The sequence below is a fragment of the Heptranchias perlo genome, chromosome 15, assembly GCF_035084215.1.
Source record: "Heptranchias perlo isolate sHepPer1 chromosome 15, sHepPer1.hap1, whole genome shotgun sequence".
Lineage (NCBI taxonomy): Eukaryota > Metazoa > Chordata > Chondrichthyes > Hexanchiformes > Hexanchidae > Heptranchias > Heptranchias perlo.
Genome location: NC_090339.1, coordinates 29,836,738 through 29,858,203, shown reverse-complemented (window position 1 = coordinate 29,858,203; position 21,466 = coordinate 29,836,738). Strand labels below are relative to the sequence as shown.

Here is a 21,466-nt window from a genome sequence, read left to right as displayed (position 1 = left end):
CGCCAAATAATCCCGACACAACTCCTACTATCCCAACTGTATCTGTCTTCAACCGGTCTGATCTTACCACCCCCCACTGTTGACCATCTTCCTTGGCCCATTAGGGGATCCCAATTCTTCTTATGATAACTTCTCAAGATATTAGGGTTTATAAATTACAGAAGTAACCCAAGAGAATGGTTTCCTTTACTACTTCTCAGTCTTAATCTCCAACAGCCCCTTGATGACCCCAACAGGAACGGAAAACATTCATAGGTAATACTTCAACTTGCAGGACCAAGAGGCAGGTCTCATTTCATAAAGGTCTCTTCAGATTTAATTTGCGTTCAGTTAAAAAGTGCAATTGCTAGAGAGCACACATAAAACATGATAGAACAAAGCAGATGTGGTATAAATGAGCAATGTTTATTGACATAATCTTCACAAATGTACAATGGAAGAATTTACACATCGCTTTCTTCATACAAGAAACAGATATCTAACACAAAATCTTCATGTATAACTTTATCAAATCTTCATCGTTATAGCCTTCATTTTCTAGATAGTATCTTGATATTCAAGTGGTTTTGACAAAAATCAGACAGATTGCTTGGATTGAAAACAAAGACACATCTAAACAAATAATATATGGCCATTCGACTAAATCACTCCTGGGCAGAGACAATGATTTATGAGCACAGAATTACTTGTTGAAAAAGTTCTTAAAGAACAAACATAAACTATTTTAATTTTTTTGTGTAAAATAGCTAGAATTTAAATATAAATATTAATATACAGTAATATCTCTCATTGTACGTAGAAACATAAATTCTTACAGCACAGAAGGAGGCCATTCAGCCCATTATGCCTGTGCCAGCTCTTTAAAAGAGTTATCCAGTTAGTCCCACTCTCGCTCTTTCCCCATAGCCCTGCAAATGTCTCCTTTTCAAGTATATATCCAATTCCCTTTTTGAAAGTTACTATTGAATTTGCTTCCACCACCCTTTCAGGCACAGTTACAATAACATCCAGACAACAAAACATTACAATCAGAATGTATCTGTAGTAGCAGACTAGTTGCATAACATAAATAAGTCTGGAAATTATTGTGATCTATTTGCATAATGTGTGTGTATGGCATTAAATTGTCTGCTCTTTTAAAGGAAATTTTAACCTATTTGAAATAAGCAGATTATTGCCTCTGTTAAACTACCAAAATAATGACATGAATATAGTGTAAAATAATTCACAGTTGTTTCTAGGCTATAATTACAGTGACCTGACTGTATTTCCTATTTAGTGTTTTTCTAAACTTTTTTTCTATTATTTGAATGTTATTAACTGATTAAGTGTCCGCAAAGTGTTTCCTGGACACATTACAACAGTATGCTAATTTAGATCTACTAGAGAAATAAAAACAAGTCAGTTCTGATCAAGGATTCTACCTGAAATGTTAACCTTCTTTTCACTTTCAGATACTGATTGACCTGCTGTGTTTTCTGTTTTTATTTCAAATTTCCAGAATATGTAGTTTTTCTTTTTATGTCTGCCATTTGTATTATTAAAGTATTGTCTTACCATTAAACTTAGTGTTGGCAACAAGTATAATTTTATCATCAAAATGATAGAAAGGACAATCTTCCTATTGAGACCGGGATTAGTAGAAAAGACGGCATTGCCACCGGGATTATAACTGGGCAGGAAGACTAATGTCTCAGAGGTAGATTGTAGTTTACAGCTGGTCGGGAGGGTGGTGGGGGGGGGGGGTGGTGGGTGGTGGGGCGGTGGGGCGGTGCAGGTTATTGTTTCAACAAATATGATACCAATAAATAACTCGTTATTCATCTTCATATCCCCGCACTGAAATTCGTTGTTACAAGGTAACCTAAGATGATTTTGTTCAGATAGACATATGCAATGAATTCTGCATAGACAATTTTTGATTTTCAATGTAATATGACTGCAGTATGGGTAGCACCAGACTTCACAGATGACAAAGGTTTGTCATGCAGGTGTCACCCAGATGTTTACTAGAGGTGTATTTAACAATTGAAAATGCAGTTTCAGATCTTCAATTAATGAATTCAATGGTTACAACGTAGGTCTTTGCATCCCCGCAAAATAAAGTGCTCCAAAAGTGCAGCAAATCATAGTCTCCCATATTCTCTGTAGTGAAAGGAAACCACTATATATCACTGCATTACACCGACTGCCACATGTGTCAATTGTAATGGGAAATTATCCACATGTATAACAGACTTATTGTTTGCATTGTGACTATATGTAATTGATCTGTGTATCCTCAATACATGTCAGATTTGAAAGTTTCTGTCAGTTGAGGTTTGCCATCAGTCAAGTTTGTTCTTCACTCGTTCAAAAAGCTGCATGACCCTCACTGCTGGGACACAGCCTTCTCTAATAATGGTGATTCCTTCTGTAGAAAGTAAATCATTTTTATTAGAAAAATATTAATCACAGCTGAAGACCATTACAATTACTGCTGAAGTGGTCTTTAGAAAGCATTAAAAGCAGTGAATCATTGAAAAAAGTAATTTTAATACTAGCATCTTATTTTTAAAAAACTCATTCATATGTAAACCTTGGGGGCTACGCCAATGCCAAAGTTATTGGAAAAATCAGTTTACAATTGTACGTCCTCTATGAACCTCACAGGTGTCAACATGAGTTGCATTGGGCTGATCTGCCCAAGTGTTAATAGTACATTCATCAATGTAACAAATGCTATGTCAGAAAATTACTCAGCACTGAATGAGACTGCTATGTGTGCTGCCAGTCCAACTGCAACTCCTTCTCCTACCTCAACTATGATTATGTTAGCATATTAAAACTAATATATAATTTAAAGAAACTCACACATAGGGGCTCACCTTAGGGGCTAAAACAATGTAAAAGTTATTGGATAAAATCTGTTTAATCAGTAACCAAAAGAGTATATAATTAATATATTTGAACAGAATGCTGTAGTACCTTCATCAATCTTAGTACAGTTGATAACAGTGGAAGCAACCAATTCATTAGAGTTTCCATCACATAGAACACCATCAATCTTGTGTGCAAGACGCCTGTCGATAAACACGATAACACTTACAATGAAAAATGCATGTACTATAAGGTAAAACAACAATTAATTCAATTGTAATATTTAAATACATACGAGATAACCATGTCATGGTGGGTGCTATCAGGCTCTCCGCTCGGGTTCGCTGACGTAATGGCGAGTGGCCCAGTCATATTCACAAGATGGGCTGTCACAGTGTGGTCAGGAACACGGATCATGATACTGTCCTTTGTACCAACACGATCATAGGCAGCGCCAACACCTTTAATAAAGGATACAATCTGATTTTCAGAACTTTCTTAGAATCTAATCTCACTCTGATTAACACTGATTAACTGATGTAACTGGCTGTTTGAATAGGGACCACCACCTGCTTCAAAATGATCTACCAATCACAATACATACCTAGTTTCTTTAGCCATTCTCCTTTCTTCACAATACAGCTGATCCCTCCAGGGTAGACATGGTTCATGAACTCCCAGAGCAAGGGGCTGAATGGAGGATGCACAGCAGAAAGCTGGTCCAGATTGGAAATACATATACAGATAGGCTTCTCTGCAGGACGCTCCTGGAAAAGCAAACACAGCAATCATGCGTTAAAAGACTGAGAAAAGCACTTTGTGGCTAATGATTTTACTGGGTAAGAATAAAAAGCTGTAAGAATCCAGTCTGAGCATATTTTTGTCTCACTGATTTTAGCATCCTTACCTTTATGTTGTAGATACTTTCAACAGCCTGTGGCTGCTTACAGGAAGCTGCCAGAGCATACACAGTATCAGTTGGGATCCCACACACACGGCCAGAATCCAAGATCTTTGCAATAGTTTGTAGACTGCTAGTCTGACGTGAAGAAGCAATGTGACAAGACGAAGAGGTTTGGTCTTTCTTTTTGTTTTTTCCTGGCTGTGATTTATGAAAAAAAAGTATAAGGCATTTCAGAAAAATATTTTGTTTTTGATAAACGTATCATAATGAAAATATCCTTTAGGTTTTTCCAAAATTAATCGACACAGAAGGTCTAGATTGCAGTCTTCAGAAGCCAAATAAAAGGTATGTTACAGGACAATGTAGATTATAGTCAGAATGTTTTATATAGTTTTTTCTGTTCATGAAACAGGCTTAAATATTGTTTGCAATTACATAAATGAGCACAACTTTTGTACACCATCCTTTCTTTAATGAATGGGCAAGACATTTGTAAATAACAAAAAATAGCAGAAAATTGATGGAGCATTAGAAAGCTGTGGGAGTTTGGATGACATCCCAAACCATAAACAGTACGTTTTAGCAGTTTATAAACTATCAAGAATGTTAAATCCATGATCATGATCCTAGGTAGTTTAATCCTTAACTAGTGGGTTTCTTGTGGTGTTGCTCACAGAAACTCAGATGATAGGCTGTTCCATAATGACAGGAGCATTATACCATGCAATACACAATGTATTACTCTGCTGATAGAATAGAGCTGTGTTTAAGTGCCCCCCATTCAAGGTCACAACAGTTAGCTACTCTAAGTAAATAGTTCAATCAGTGTTTAATTGCTGTTTGATGATGGAAGTTTGCAAAGTTGTAGATGCTTGCAAAATTTCCAGTTCTAGGTAAGGAAAAAATCAGCATGAAATATTGTTGACATATTGAAGTGTGACTTCTGAAGTGTAATGGATTCTGTCAAAACCTATATGTAAAATAATGCATAATGTTGGCATTCTTTCACTGTTAGACCTCACATTACAAAAGACATTTTTTTTTCAAAACAAATTAATGATGGTAGACCAGCAAATTTTACTGGGAAACAAAGTATGTCAGCTTACCACATTAAAGGAAGAGAATATTTTGCTTCTTACAAAATTCCTGCACATTTATATTATTAATGCACTGCCTGAAAGGATGGTGGAAGCAGATTCAATAGTAACTTTCGAAAGAGAATTGGATAAATAATTGAAGGAAAAATATTTACAGGACTATGGGGAAAGAGCAGGGGAGTGGGACTAATTGGATAGCTCTTTCAAAGAGCTGGCACAGGCATGATGGGCCGAATGGCTTCCTCCTGTGCTGTACCTACTACTGTGTACACATCCTGTCAGCTTGTTTCATTCTAAGTTTCATTGGCCACATTTATAATGGAAACTGCCTGTGTAAACTTGTCACACTGTAATCATGCCCTCCTGCCAGTGGTGGCACTGTGTCTCCCAGTTCCTTAGCTTGTACTGCATAGAACCTCCTATGCTCCAACCAACTTCACTTTTTTGCTTCCCAAACTGTAGTAAGTTTTGTTAATTAAATACAAATAATAATATAAAATTGAAATATATAAAAATAAGAACAGATGTATGACTTTAAGATAGGGACTGAATCTCCACGCCCTTGTCCAATTATCCTCAGCCCTGTAATCCCACTTCACCTGAAGACTAAACTTAGCCTTGACTCCCAGTGTGCAATACATTGGAAAACAATTAATATTAGAAGTAAATAGATACCATTAAGCATTTACCTTGAAGAGAGGGTCACCCAGAGGAATTAGTTGTTTCCCAAACATATGGTTGGCAAAAGAGGCAACTGCTCCATAAACACAGAAAAGACTGAACAAAGCCAGCATCACACCTGTGGGGTTAACAGTAGGGGGAAATAGTCCTTAGTGTTCACGTGCCGATAAAATAGACATTTTTTAAAAATTAAAAATAAATTGAGCTAGTGACTGACCTTCCAAAGGAAGAGGTAGTCTCTCAAGGGTGAAGAGTAGAAAACAGATGATTATCACTTCCATGATGACTGTGACTGTGAGCAGCACTATATTAATATAAGTGGCTGTGAGAGAGACCACACAAGAAATGAATTCCCCCTGGACGGCAGGTATTGAAGTACACAAACTGAGCAGAAATTGCAACTAAAACACTCACCTAAGATAATAAGAAACATGTTGACTATAAGGAAAGCTATGGCACCCACAGTGAATCCACCATCAGAACTGGGATCAATATTTAACAAATGACCTGCAGAAGAAATACATATTTATGAAACTCATTACACACAGTTATGAATATAAGCAGATAATACTATTGACAATACAAAGACTAACTTGAAACAGGAAATTATGGCTGGGAATTGCCAGTGAAGATATGGTGGCAAGGAAAGCTCTTAAGGAAATTTCAGGTCTATGTGTATCACTGAGAATTGATATAAGCTTGGAACTTACTGTGAGAGATGCTTTTGTGTGAAATTTTAATACACATATAATAACTTCCTTTCTTTGTTATTTTAGCAGAGGTGTTAACCCATGTTAACATGAGTTGATGCCTCTGTTAAAGTAGTGAAGAGAAACATAATGTATAAGTTGTTAAGCATTCATAACATTACTCACAGTCATTAGCAGGATAAAGAAAGTAGTGCTCATTCAGATAGCTGTGTAGCAGAATAATAGTACAATACCAAAGCACCTTCCTTCTTGTACTTGAATCCTGAACACATAAAGTCAGAGATCAGCACACAGGGAATAGTGACATGATCTTAGGTGTTGTCTATGTATCCTTAATGTGTTATCTTATTATATCAGAACTGAGAAAAATAAAATCTGTTTTGCTAATCTGAATAGCATACAGTAACATATTTTATAGCCGTATGGTATTCCATTGTTTCTGTTGTGTGAGTTTTTTTTATAAACTGGAACTATGACGTGTCGAAATAAATAATAGACAAATCTGTGACTGTGAGGTTGGTATAATCACAAGTGTAAATTTAAGCCCCAAGTGAATGGGGAGTGCATACATGCCTATAGCTCATTCCCTTGACCATCTATTATTTTAATAATACAGGATTATTTTTGTAAAAATGGCCATTTTTGCATTAGGGAGATTGACTGGGGACACTCCTAGTAATAAAGAATAATCTGAATTGTTTTAATTTAAAAATGTGCAGATTAAAGAAATATAATTTTTAGAAAATACAGAAAATCAATAAAAATTACATATACACTAAAATCCCAGTTACAAAGTGAGATACGAAAATATTTTCATTTGTTGTTCATACACATATAAATCATCTTTAGCGATTGTTTGTTCATGGTAATATTGCATTGATAAATATACCTGCAAATCGAAGCCAGGTCCAAGTCGCCCATAAAGCTGCATAGCAGAAGGTTAACACAGAGCCAAAGCGCCTTCCTCCTCGGACTTGAATCCTGGACACATAAAGTTGGATGAGAGCTCCAGGAATCAGCACCCAGGGAATAGTGACATGAATTTGGACCTGGTCTAAATTTGCACTCTGGATGGCAGACAGGGCTGCCAGTCCATTGCAGATGTAGAAGAGGGCATCTGGAAGCTGCACAGTAGTAAAGGATGGAAGCTCTTCAGCTGTGGTGAACTTTTTTTTCAGGGCAAATAGAACATTCTGAAATGTTTTTGAAGAGAGGAGTTGGGTTCCAATAGGAATCAATGCCTTTTCTGCTATGGAGTTGATTAGGCTGGCAAATGTTACATAAAGGGATAGGGCTGTGTACATAGAGCAAACTGCCCCAAAAAATCTGTAATATGGTACACTGTTGATCTGAGGAATGGTGGAGATGGTGAGAAGAACAAAAAAGCCATTATGGATTATTTCAAGTTTGTCTCTATTCAGTGACATCAGACATAAAATCAAAGCTGTGACCAAGAAAAACCAGTCACCTGTCATCCTTGCTCTGCTGCTATCTAAAATATCAACATTTATGAGGACAGTCAAAATGAACTCTTCCCAGGACTTCACAAGCCAATACATACTATGGACACCAAATTTAGTGGCAAAGTAGACATCATTGCGCAAGTAACCGTAATAGCTGGCAAAAAGTTGTGCAATAGAATTGATGCTGACCCACACAGCTCCCACATAAAAGGATTTCATGTACCCAAAGCAGTAAAAAGCAAAGATGAAGGGAGAAATCACACTGCACAAGTTGCCAAGGGCCATAGGCTCAGCATATTTGGTGTTCTTCTTCTTCTCTTCACCAATGCTCTTAGAAGATGATTTGTTAGTTGTTCCTAGAAGCAGTACATTGAATAATGCATTGCCAAACCCAGGAAGGATGTATCTCTGGGTGACTCCCTTTAAAAGCAGGGCAGTGGCTCCATAAAGCCCAAAGATAACTATCACTAGTTCAAAGATTCCAGATACTATTAAAGCCCATTGGCTAAAGAGACCTACAGCCTCAAAAACGAGTGTAAGTGTTATGGCCCCAAACACAAAGGGCATGATGTAATTAGTGGTAGCTGAACAGAAGGACAAAATAAATGCTACACTGATGTAAGCTACTAGCCCTGCAACAGCAGACTCATTAATAGGAGGCAGAGCCGTGCTTGTAATATTATTTACAACACTGGTGTTTTTTGGATACAGAGTGATGGAGCTGGCATTAAGAGGGGAGTTTGCTCCCAGAATAATTCGAGTTGCCCCAAAGCTGCTCCACAAAGCTGAGAAAGCTATAAAGGCTGTGCCACCAAGATGGTCGTACTTTCTGAACGCCATTAGCCCAGCAACAAGTTGTGTCACTCCACCAATCAATATAAGGTGAACACCTAGAAAACACACAATGGAAATTCTTTAATAGCATAGGTTCCTTCAAAAAACTTCTTATACTGGGTATTCAAATATATGGTCTTCATGAGCGCCATAAACTTTAAGTAAGGTTTAAATGCATAACTTAAAAGGGGGGTCTCAGGATCAGCGGCCCTTTCAAAAAAGGATCCCTCATTCAAAATCTCCTTAGCATTTGTTAATACTACAATTTTAGCTTTGTTGAGAAGAGCTTTCTGCTTTGTAACAACTCTAAAGTTGCAGCCTAACTCTGGAGTCAGATCCTGACTGACCCCAAAGGGAAAAAGTGTGACAATCATTGGAGGAGACAGTCTCACAGTGCTGGGATTTGACACCGCATGGAATATAAATAGTTAGGGAGAGCATGTGGGTGTGCTTATACTCTCTAAACATTAAAGTTAGCTTTGGGTCAGTTTATAAAGTGTGCAGGAGGTCCAAGGAACTTTGGAGCAAGTTTGACACTGCACTGGAATTATATCCCATTCAATGTCAAACGGGAGTGATATGAGACTGCTTTCTCCAGAGTCCCACATTGCTTATTTCAGGGGTCAGATCAGGTCCTGACAACTTTAGTGTTATTGTGAAGTGTATACTGCTTTGCAGTGATGTTAAAGTATAGTAACGTATAAACCAATCCCTATTTTCAATGTCAAGAGCCTGAATATAGACACCCTTCTAAAATAGAAGGTAGTTAATACCCTGAATATTAATCAAGATGACCTTTTCCATTGTTACTTTAGAGCACATTCTGTAATCCACTAAACTATAGGGGAGCTAACAGTTAATGGGGGTGAATGTCTGTGGGGTTCTCCTGATCGTCCACCATGACTTCAGCAGAAAAGCTGTAGAAACTCCAGAAAAACGCGTAAACAGCATTTCTTCCATTTTTCAGGGGTTTCTGCGGCTCTTCAACCAAAGTTACAATCGAGTGAACTCCTGCAGAAATTTGTCCCTAATGAGTGTACTATAAAGCACTTTTAGATCAGCAAAACAGATATTGTAGTTCTAGGAATATTGTTTATTGCAAATGATGTACTAATCTTCCCTTTAGTTACATAGCACCTTTGCAATCTGAAATGAATATTTGAATGACACATTTTTTTAAATCCATCTTTATTTTCCCTCTAATAGATCCCATTAATCTGCTTTCTAGTACAAAGTATGGAATAATAATTGCTCATATTTTGTTTGTTTTATTTACAAAACATAATATTTCATATCAGAGTTATGAAATCCTATCATCCTAAACCATTTTTCCTGAGTAATATTATTACAACAAAACATCTCAAAGCTTTTCATATCATTGAAATTCAGTCACTATTGCTGTCTAAGCAAAATAAGATGATATTTTATATTGTTGTCCTTATCACTGAGCAGATCACTAACTATAGCTACAGCACATTGTCATGCTGTTACTCACCTGCCAAGATGTTTTCAGTTCCATTAGCCAAAATATTTGTATTGGCTTGAGCAAAATTCTGCAGAGCCACAAGGAAGGCACTGATCACATTGGCCAGGAGCCCTAGAACTCCTGGCTCGCTATAAAATATAGCAGCAAAACCTTCCGAGCTAGACATTGCCTTTAAATCTAGAATAAATGAATAAAGAAATATATGAATTAAGCAACATGCACATCAAGAACTAGACATTGCCTTTAAATCTATGAAGAATGTATTTATGAATGAAACACAAAGCATATCAAGATCTTGACATCTTCTTTCATGACAAAATACATCATACAATTAAAAATTACCTATGGTTTAGAAAAATATACCATAGAAATGCTTGATGTGGAGATACTATATAAATGTATTATATATCATAACATTAAACTTAGCCACAGTAACATATAAATGTAAACACAGTAACATGTAGGAACATAGATATAGTATCGAACAGAACAGTAGCACCCTTTAATGATCAGGCATGCTTCTGCAAGTTTAGCAGCATTTGGTGATGTGTGGGCCTGTGAATTTTCCTGAACACATGTTATCTCATGAAAGTGATTTAAAATTGCTTTAACTTGTTTTAACAAGTACAATATTCTCACTACAGCAAAATACAAAACTGTGAATCAATTGTGTGTGCATTTTGGCCACTGCTCCAGACCTGAGCCCTATACTTCTGTCTCCTTTTCTTTTTTCTCTTTGCCCTTATCCATCCCTTCTCTTCTGTCTCCTCCCCTTCCTGTCAATCTGTCACGTGACCTTTCATTTCTCCCCCTTGGTTACTTTGCCCCCTAATTCCTACTTCAACCAATCACTTCTCCTCCGCCTTCCTACTTTCCTGCCGTCATCGAAGACTTGATTCCTCCTTGAATAAACCCACAGCCACACTCTGTGCCTCTCATGGCATTCTCTAAAGAGCCCATCGATGCACCCATTCCTTTCCTTATGAGTAGCACCCACATCTGCCCTATCCTCCTCTCTCGTTGAGTTTTTTTCCACTGGGGGCTGACCTCACCAAGCTCCTACCCATCCCGCTCACCCCTCCTTGGTCTCTGCCAGAGGATCAACAATCACTGTTCCTCTCCGCATTTCCCTCCACAATGTCCGTTTGCTCATGAACAAGGCCCTTGCCATTCATTATTGTGGATGCTTGCCTAGACATCATAGCTTTGACTGAAACTGGGTCAAGAGTGGCAACACCTTGCCACTTACCGAAGCCACTCCACTTAGTTATACTTCCCACCACCTTCCCCATCCAAAATGCCATGGTAGTGGTGTGGCTGTTATCGCCAATTCACACCATGATCTCTCCCACTACTCTCTAATACCTTCTCCTCCTTGGAACACCTCACGCTGTTTCACCACTCTCACCTCTCTTTTAAAATCCTTGTTGTCTACTGCCACCCAAGCCCCACCTTGAGTCCCCAGCAAAACCTATACTCTCTTCTATCATAATCCTTCCCCCTGATATGACCCCCACCCTCATTTTCTCAAGTCCAAAGGGTTCAGGTTTGAGTGCCCCTGGTGCACAACTGGTTTAGCCATACACCACCTGATCTGGATGGACCACATCAAGTGTTATCGAGCCTCATTCTCCTCTGCCAAAACCGCCCACTAGTCCAAATCATATTGGAGAGCAAAGGTAGCCCCGGGCTTCTTTTCATCACAAATAACCCAGCCTTCTCCTTAAAATCTTCTCCCCTGCCCCCTCCAACAAGTACGAGGAGCTCATGGACCTCTTCATCACTAAGGTTGAGACCACTCGTTCAGCTGCTTCTGCTTCTCCCCCCTCTTCTCTTTGCTTATCAAGCCAAGCCCTACCTCTGAACCCATGTCTTTCTCTAGTCTATCTTCTATCTCCCTCCTTACCCTCTCTGAGCTCATCTCAACCATGAGACTCACCTTCTGCTCCCCTGACACCATTCCCACTAGACTGCTTAACTGCTGACCACCCAACTTCCTTTGCTGGCCCCCATGCTGGCTGTCATTTCAAATGGTTCCATCTCCTCAGTACTGTCCCCTCCTTTTCAAAACCACCATCATTGCCATCTTCCTCAAAAAATACGACCTTAATCCCTCCGTCCACCCCATCTCCAATCTTGCTTTCCTCTTAAAGGCCCAAAACTGCCCATCTTTTCTGCAACTCCCTGTTTTAATCCCTCCACTCAGGTTTCCATCCCAGCCACAACACTGAAATAACCCTAACCAAAGTCACAAATGACATCCTCTGTGACTGACTATGGTGCATTTTCCTTCCTCTACCTCTCTGCAGCCTTTGACCCACACCGTATTCCTCCTCTATTGTCCAGCTCAGTGAAACTGCCTTCACTTGATTCCACTCTTACTTATCCGGTCATAGCCAGAGCATCTTGAGAAATGGCTTCTCTTCCTGCCCTTGACCTGTTTTTCTGGAGTCCCTCAAGGATCTGTCCTCGGCCCCCTCTTCTCCCTCATCTACATGCTACCCCTTGGCAACACCATCCACAGACATAGGGTCAACTTCCACATATATATTGATGATGCACAACTCTACTAGTTCTCTCAACCCCTCCACTGTCTCTGTATTGTTAGGCTGCTTGTCTGATGTGCAGATCTGCTTGAGCTGCAGTTTCCTCTGGTTAAACATTTGGAAGACCAAAGCCATTTTTTTTGCTCCTGCCACAAGCTCTGTACCTTGCCATTGATTCTATTTCCACCCCCAGCCACTGTCTCAGGCTGAACCACATTGTTCGCAACTTCGGCGTCTGATTCCTCCCTGAGCTGAGTTGCTGACCTCAGTCCATCTTTTGTTGAAACCCTCATCCATGTCTTTATCACCTCCAGATGCAACTATTATAGTGCTTTCCTGGCTGGCCACCCATCGTCAACTTTCCAAAACCTTCAGCACATCCAAAACTTTGCTGCCCATATTTTATCCCACATAAAGTCCCACTCATTCAGTGGTCCTCACTGACCTACATTGGCTCCTGGTTTCCTAATGCCTCAGATTTAAAATCCTCATCCTTGTGTTTAAATCCTTTCATGGCCTTGTGCTCCCCTATCTCTCTAATCTCCTCCAGCCCTATGACTCTCTCCCCTCGTCCATACTCTCCACTCCTCCAACTCTGGCATTTTGACCCTGCTATTGGTCACCTCACCTAACATATTCTTCTATGGCTCGGCATCTATTACAAAGTACCTTGGGACATTTTTCTACTTTAAAGTCGCTATACAAATGTAAGTTGTTGTTAAAAGAATATTCTGCTATTAGTACTAATTGGAACAATTTAGTTCAATGTACTCTACATTCGATTTTAATCATAATCAATCTAAGCAGCACTGCATTACACAAATAATGACTCTTTTAAAATTTTCAAAGGCGATTCAGTAACTGGAGGGTTCAATGAGAGTGAATTTAGCACCAATTGAAATCCTGCAGGTGTCTCCATGGATCTAGCCTTATGAAGGTGGCGCCATCTACGGGTAATGAAGAAAGTACAATATCCACACAGGTTTTTAAACTTTTCTGCATGATATTGCTGGGGATCCCCATCCCTATCTTCCCAAAAACAAGACCAGCAACCAAAGGAAAACAGTGCAATAATTGCATAAAACGTTTTATTAGCACATTGCAACAGCAATAACATGCTATCAAGAAATCAGAACAATTCAGAAAATTACTGCAGCTGCTGGAAATCTGAAATAAAAACAGAAAATGCTGTAAACGCTCTGCAGGTCAGGCAGCATCTGTGGAGAGAAGGTAGGGAGGGCTAGGATAGATGCTGCCTGAACGGCTGAGTGTTTCCAGAAAAGTTCAGAAATCTGACAATGTCTAGGACTCATTCTTGCGGAATCGGGGGAGTCCAGAGAACCTAGTTTGAAATAGTGTCATTGTACCAGGCACCACATCACCGATTGACAGTAATGGTCTCTGAAAGTGATTTGCTCCACTTGCTTTCAGAACTGTGTTAACGCTTGTTTTACAACCGGAAATTAGTCCCATATATTAGTAGAAACATGAAATTTGTTTTATTTAATCTTTTCCCTGAAATTGTTAAAATATCATTCGTCAGTCCTTATTGGATCTGATCCACAAATATTTTAGAACGAAAAAGTTATCTGAGTATATTATCATAAACGCATTTATTAAATCGGATTATGTTAATATTGCACAATTAAAATCAAGGTATCTAACCAATTTTAGCTGTCTTCATACGCCCATGTTCGACCGATATTTCAGTTTACTTCCCCTCTGGAGAAATATTTGGATATCGAAGCCAATGATTATAAATGTATTAAATTATCTTAATTTTAAACGATATAACCTTTGCTCTAGATTTTTGGACCCCTGGGCTGTTTCTATATTAACAAATAGCATCATCTAATCGAATGCACTGTACAATGAAATGTTACGGCTGCTTACATGTAGTGTCCGTGGAGAGCACCTTCCTCGCTGTTATTTTAAACCTTCGCGGCTCCCAGCTTTATACTGTCAGCTGAGCATAGGAGGAGGAAATAGCAGGGATTGAATTCCATAATGTGATCACCTCCTGGTGTATTTTCACAGACAACATGTTTTACACCTTACGAGCTCTTACAGCCAGCTTCCTTATTCGTCATGCTTTATGTGCGAGATTGTTGCAAATTACAAGAATTAATAACATCATCAAAAAGGCAGCCCAGAAAATTGGAATAAGGGAAAAATATTTTCACTGCAATTCTTTGAGTTATCATTTTTCATTTGTTTTTGAATCTTATTCACGGGTATACCATATTTTAAAATCTTAAAATTAAGGCTATATTTGCTCCTCTACGGGATTAAAATAATCTGAAAGTCGCTATTTTAAACTTTGAAAATGTGTGGAGTCTGCGGCAGGGTGAATTCCATAAACAAAGCGGAATGATGCTGTTGCTATAGTCAGGATCACGAGTAATCCAACAGTTTGTTTCCCGCCTTAATTCGTTCAGAAACCGTATTAAAATATTGTTTACAAGACAATAGAAAATGTTTCATCTAACTTTTTTCATCAGCGGGGAGTATATTGCTACATAATACATATACATGATATTTGTATTATTGAGAACCCAAGGTACCTACAAGATACAGAAGACTAGGAAAGTAAATCAAGAAATAGTGGTTAGGTAATACTAAACGTTTGCCAATGACACGACATGAGGAAAATTAAGGAGTCCCACGATTTTTGAGGTCCTTGGAAGCATGAATTTAGTTAGAGACTGTAGTATGGCTCTTGACTGCAATACAATGAGTGAGGATTCACGGAGCAAGAACAATGTGTAGCATGGCCGTTTCGAAAGCTCGGGAGGAACAAGATAGAACAGATAGGAGAATACAAGGCTAAATAAGAGAGAGAGATACCCCACATAAGCTTCATTTGTTCTGCCCCTCACCGTTGGATGACTGCTGGAGAGGATATGACTGGAGGGGCGCATTATATATATCTTCTAGCCCAACCTCCAAAACCATTTTTCAAAGTGATCTGGGGTGCCAGCCTTAGCGTCCCCTCACACTCACCCCACCCTCTGCTAGGCCTGTCCCCAGAGATGCTAGGTCCATTTGAGAAGTACAGATTACCATAATTTTAAGTGCTAGCAGCAAATGTGTAGTCATTAACTCTCCAACTTCCCCACCGCCCCCCCCCAACCCACTATGGTGAACCCTCACCACAAGCATGTTCAATAAGTATCTGTAAAACATATGTTAGTCACAGCACGTGATGTATGGCATCTGCCTGAAACTGGGAAAATATTAGTCTGGACCCACCTCTTGCAGGTCTGTGCAATAATTCCCTTCCCAAGTCTCACAACACCTCCCTGCAGAAGGGAGGGTTAGGTTGATAGCAATGACAGCAAATTAATGTTGGTCCTCAGCTAAGTAGAAAGAGTGAACCAACTCAAAAGCAGCCCTAGCAAAGATGGAACTGCCCCTGTGTACCCCTTCATAGAAAGGTTACAGCACGGAAGGAGGCCATTTGTCCCATCGAGTCCGTGCCGGCTCTATGTACACTGCCAGAGGGGGTGGTGGAGGCAGATTCAATCGTGGCTTTCAAAAGGGAACTGGATAAGGACTTGAAAGGAAAACATTTGCAGGGCTACGGGGATAGGGCAGGGCAGTGGGACTGGCTGGATTGCTCGTACATAGAGTTCTTTTGCCAATCACCTTAAATCTATGTCCTCTGGTTCTTGACCCTTCCGCCAATGGGAACAGTTTCTCTCTATCTACTCTGTCTACATCCTTCATGATTTTGAATACCTCTATCAAATCTCCTCTCAACTGTCTCTGTTCCAAGGCGAACAACCCCAACCTCTCCAGTCTATCCACGTAACTAAAGTCCCTCATCCCTGAAATCATTCTAGTAAATCTCTTCTGCACCCTCTCTAGGGCCTTCACATCTTTTCTAAAGTGTGGTGCCCAGAACTGGACACAATACTCCGGTTGTGGCCAAACCAGTGTTTTATAAAGGTTCATCATGACTTCTTTGCTTTTGTACTCCATGCTCCTATTTATAAAGCCCAGGATCCCGTATGCTTTTTTAACTGTTTTCTCAACCTGCCCTGCCACTGCCACTATGTGTACATATACCCCCAGATCTCTCTGTTCCTGCACCCCTTTTAGAATTGTGCCCTTTAGTTTATAGTGCCTCTCCTCATTCTTCCTACCAAAATGTATCACTTCGCATTTTTCTGCATTAAATTTCATCTGCCACGTGTCCACCCATGCCACCAGCCTGTCTATATCCTCTTGGAGTCTATCAGTATCCTCCTGATTGCTCACCACACTTCCAGGTTTTGTGTCATCTGCAAATTTTGAAATTGTGCCCTGTACACCCAAGTCATTAATATATATCAAGAAAAGCAGTGTTCCTAGTACCAACCCCTGGGGAACACCACTGTACACCTCCCTCCAGTCCGAAAAACAACCGTTTACCACTACTCTCTGTTTCTTGTCACTTAGCCAATTCTGTATCCATGCTGCTACTGCCCCTTTTATTCCATGGGCTTTAATCTTGATGACAAGACTATTTATCAAACGCCTTTTGAAAGTCCATATACACCACATCAACTGCATTGCCCGCATCGACCCTCTGTTACCTTATCAAAAAACTCTATCAATTTGATTAAATACGATTTGCCTTTAACAAATCCGTACCGGCTATCCCTAATCAATCCACACTCGTCCAAGTGACTGTTAATTCTGTCCCGGATTATCGTTTCTAATAGGTTCCCCACCACCGAGGCTAAAATGACTCACCTGTAGTTGCTGGGTTTATCCTTACACCCTTTTTTGAACAAGGGTGTAACATTTACAATTCTCCAGTCCTCTGGAACCACCCCCGTATCTAAGGATATTTGGAAGATTGTGGGCAGTACCTCCGCAATTTCCACCCTTACTTCCCTCAGCAACCTAGGATGCATCCCATCTGGAGCAGGTGACTTACCTACTTTAAGTACAGCAAGCCTTTCTAGTCCCTCCTCTATAAATGTTTAGCCCATCCAGTATCTCAACTGCATCTTCCTTTGCTGAGACTCTGCCTTCCGGCTGTGCCAGCCCCATCCCATGTCCACCCTTGTCCTGAAGATCTTAAATCACCCTATAAATATGCAAAACTATGCTGTCTATGTGGTGTCTGGGAAATACCTTGCTGAATGTATATATCACAAACTATATCAATGTAGAAAATGGTGTACAACTTCCCCCTTCTGTCGATAATATATTTTTTTTAAATGTTCAACTTTTGACTGTAATTGTTCAATATTTGCCAGTTTTCCTGTTTCAATTACAATCTATTTGTTAGTAATGATTTGCATTTTGAAATAGAACATGTACATATAAAAATGCAAACACTTTGCAGAATCATCGCACATCATGAATCAATACGTTCTGCTCCAGTGATATCCTGGTACGGTGATAGCAGGCTGTGAGAAGTTTTGCATTCTGTGATGTCAGTGGAGTTGAGCATCAGACCAATTCCATAGGAACACGAGGGCTAACGAGAGACATACATATCTATACAGATTGTCCCCTTACAGCAACCAGCAATATGTGACAATTTATTAGAATTCACTCCCCCTTTATAGAATAAGTAACATAAGAAACATTAGAAATAGGAGCAGTGGTAAGCCATACAAACTTTCGAGCCTGCTCCGCCATTCAATAAGAACATGGCTGATCTTCAACCTCGACTCCACTTTCCTGCCGGATCCCCATATCCCTTGATTTCCCTAGAGTCCAAAAATCTATCTACCTCAGCCTTGAACGTATTCAATGACTCAGCATCCACAGCCCTCTGGGGTAGAGAATTCTAAAGATTCACAACCATTTGCGTGAAGAAATTCCTCCTCATCTCAGTCATAAATAGCTGACCCCTTATCCTCAGACTGTGACCCCTGGTTCTAGACTCTTCAGCCATGGGAAACAACCACTCAGCATCTACCCTGTCAAGCCCCCCTCAGAATCGTGTATGTTTCAATGTGATCACCTCTCATTCTTCTAAACTCTAGAGCGTTTAGGCGCATTCTACTCAACATCTCCGCATAGGACAACCCTCTCATCCCAGGAATCAATCTAGTGAACCTTCGTTGCACCGCCTTTAAGGCAAGTATATCCTTCCTTAGATAAGGAGTCCAAAACTCTATACAGTACTCTGGATGAGGTCTCACCAAAGCCCTGTACAATTGTAGTAAGACTTCCTTACTCTTGTATTCCAACCCCCTTGCAATAAAGGCCAAAATGCCATTTGCTTTCCTTATTGCTTGCTGTACCTGCATGCTAACTTTTTGTGTTTCTTCTATGAGGACACCCAAATCTCTCTGAACACCAACATTTAATAGTTTCTCACTGTTTAAAAAATATTCTGCTTTTCTATTCTTCCTACCAAAGTGAATAACCTCACATTTCCCCACATTGTATTCCATTTGCCACCTTCTTGCCCACTCACCTAATCTGTCTATATCCCTTTGCAGACTCTTTGTGTCCTCCTCACCTAGCTTTGTATCGTCAGCAAACTTGGATACATTACACTCAGTCCCTTCATCCAAGTCGTTAATATAGATTGTAAATAGCTGAGGCCCAAGCACCGGTCCTTGCGGCACCCCACTAGTTACAGCCTGCCAACCTGAAAAAATTTTTTTTAAAATTTTTTTTATTCGTTCACGGGATGTGGGCGTCGCTGGCAAGGCCGGCATTTATTGCCCATCCCTAATTGCCCTTGAGAAGGTGGTGGTGAGCCGCCTTCTTGAATCGCTGCAGTCCGTGTGGTGACGGTTCTCCCACAGTGCTGTTAGGAAGGGAGTTCCAGGATTTTGACCCAGCGACAATGAAGGAACGGCGATATATTTCCAAGTCGGGATGGTGTGTGACTTGGAGGGGAACGTGCAGGTGGTGTTGTTCCCATGCGCCTGCTGCCCTTGTCCTTCTAGGTGGTAGAGGTCGCGGGTTTGGGAGGTGCTGTCGAAGAAGCCTTGGCGAGTTGCTGCAGTGCATCCTGTGGATGGTGCACACTGTAGCCACAGTGCGCCGGTGGTGAAGGGAGTGAACGTTTAGGGTGGTGGATGGGGTGCCAATCAAGCGGGCTGCTTTATCTTGGATGGTGTCGAGCTTCTTGAGTGTTGTTGGAGCTGCACTCATCCAGGCAAGTGGAGAGGATTCCATCACACTCCTGACTTGTGCCTTGTAGATGGTGGAAAGGCTTTGGGGAGTCAGGAGGTGAGTCACTCGCCGCAGAATACCCAGTCTCTGACCTGCTCTCGTAGCCACTTTTATCGCTACTTTCTGTTTTCTGTCCATTAACCAATCCTCTATCCATGCTAATATATTACCCTCATGAGCCCTTACCTTGCATAACAACCTTTTATGTGGCACCTTATCGAATGCCTTTTGAAAATCCAAATATACTACATCTAATAGTTCCCCTTTATCTACCCTGCTAATTACATCCTCAAAAAACTCTAATAAATTTGTCAAACATGATTTCCCTTTCATAAAACCGTGTTGACTCTGCCTAACCATATTATGATTTTCTAAGTGCCCTGTTACTACTTCCTTAATAATGGATTCCAGCATTTCCCTGTTTTCTCTCTCCCTCCTTTCTTAAATAGCGAGGTTACATTTGCTACCTTCCAATCCACTGGGACTGTTCTAGAATCTAGGGAATTTTGGAAGATCATAACCAATTAATCCACTATCTCTGCAGCCACCTCTTTTAGAACCCTAGAATGTAGCCCATCAGGTCCAGGAGATTTATCAGCTTTTACTCCCATTATTTTCTCCAGTATTTTTTCTCTACTGATATCAATTATTTTAAGTTCCTCACTCTCATTAGCCCCTTGGTTCTCCCCTATTTTTCATCTGCTTTTTGTGTCTTCTGCTGTGAAGACAGATACAAAATATTTGTTTAACGTCTCTGCCATTTTGTTATTCCCCATTATAATTTCTCCTGTCTCAGCCTCTAAGGGACCAATGTTTATTTTTGCTACTCTCTTCCTTTTTACATACTTGTAGATGCTCTTACAATCCATTTTTATAATTCTTGCTAGTTTACTTTCATATTCTATTTTCTCCTATTCTATTTGTTTCTCTAATTCTGCTCTTTTAACTGCTGGTGCCTGTTGTGCTAATGGTTTCAGTGAGCCATCCACTAGTACACTTAGATCCCTCACCACTACTGTGTGCTGCAGAGTAATACCATTTAGTTTATACTCCCACTGCTTATTCCCCCTCCCCAGTCTCGTCACCTTGCATTCAACCATATTAAACAAAATCTGCACTTGTCAGTCAGTCCAACTTCATAATCTATCCAAATCCTTTGTATTTTGCAATGCCCCCTCCACTTGGATATCACCAGCAAACTCAGGCATCTTTGTTTCTTCTGCCACTTCTAAATCACGTGTGAGTATTTTAAATAGTAATTAAAAAACAGGCATTAAATTCCTGACAAACCCCACTAACATCTAGACAGCAGCACCTGAGAGCTAACCCAGAAGCAAAAACACATTGAGAAAATGGAAATAAGAAGTGAGAAAGGAGAAGAACTACTGGCAAGAAAGGAAAGTGAATGTCAAATAAGTAGAGACAAAGAAATGTAACAAATTGAAAAATTTGAAAAACTACTGAACAAGAAAGAGAGTGAGAGAGAAGAATCCTTTATTAAGCAATCTTGCATGCTGAAAGAGACCAGAGGGTTACAAGAGAGATGGGAGCAGTATTCAAATCTGGGATGGATTTGGGATTTATACAGACTTAAAGAGGAAGTGTTTGGCATAAAAGACAAAGCTGAGTTTCTTGGAGTTGACTTTAGCAATAGTAAAGATGTGAGAATTGCCTTTAAAACCAGAGGAAACAGTGACGCCAAAAATGTTAATAGCTGAACGGCTAAGGGTGAGCCCTGAAAGGGAAGAG

General features: G+C 40.0%; 1 protein-coding gene across 1 annotated transcript; it reads right to left on the bottom strand.

The window, feature by feature from the left end:
• Positions 1-384: 384 nt before the first annotated feature.
• si:ch211-153b23.3 (uncharacterized) lies at positions 385-14,512 on the bottom strand. The gene is made up of 11 exons (XM_067996996.1): positions 14,474-14,512; positions 10,044-10,211; positions 7,141-8,604; positions 5,956-6,048; positions 5,759-5,863; positions 5,550-5,659; positions 3,767-3,961; positions 3,464-3,626; positions 3,155-3,320; positions 2,968-3,062; positions 385-2,413 (listed from the first exon to the last, which is right to left on the bottom strand). Exons 2-11 carry the CDS (start codon positions 10,198-10,200, stop codon positions 2,328-2,330), a joined length of 2,634 nt encoding a protein of 877 aa, XP_067853097.1. The 5' UTR covers positions 10,201-10,211; positions 14,474-14,512; the 3' UTR covers positions 385-2,327.
• Positions 14,513-21,466: the final 6,954 nt, after the last annotated feature.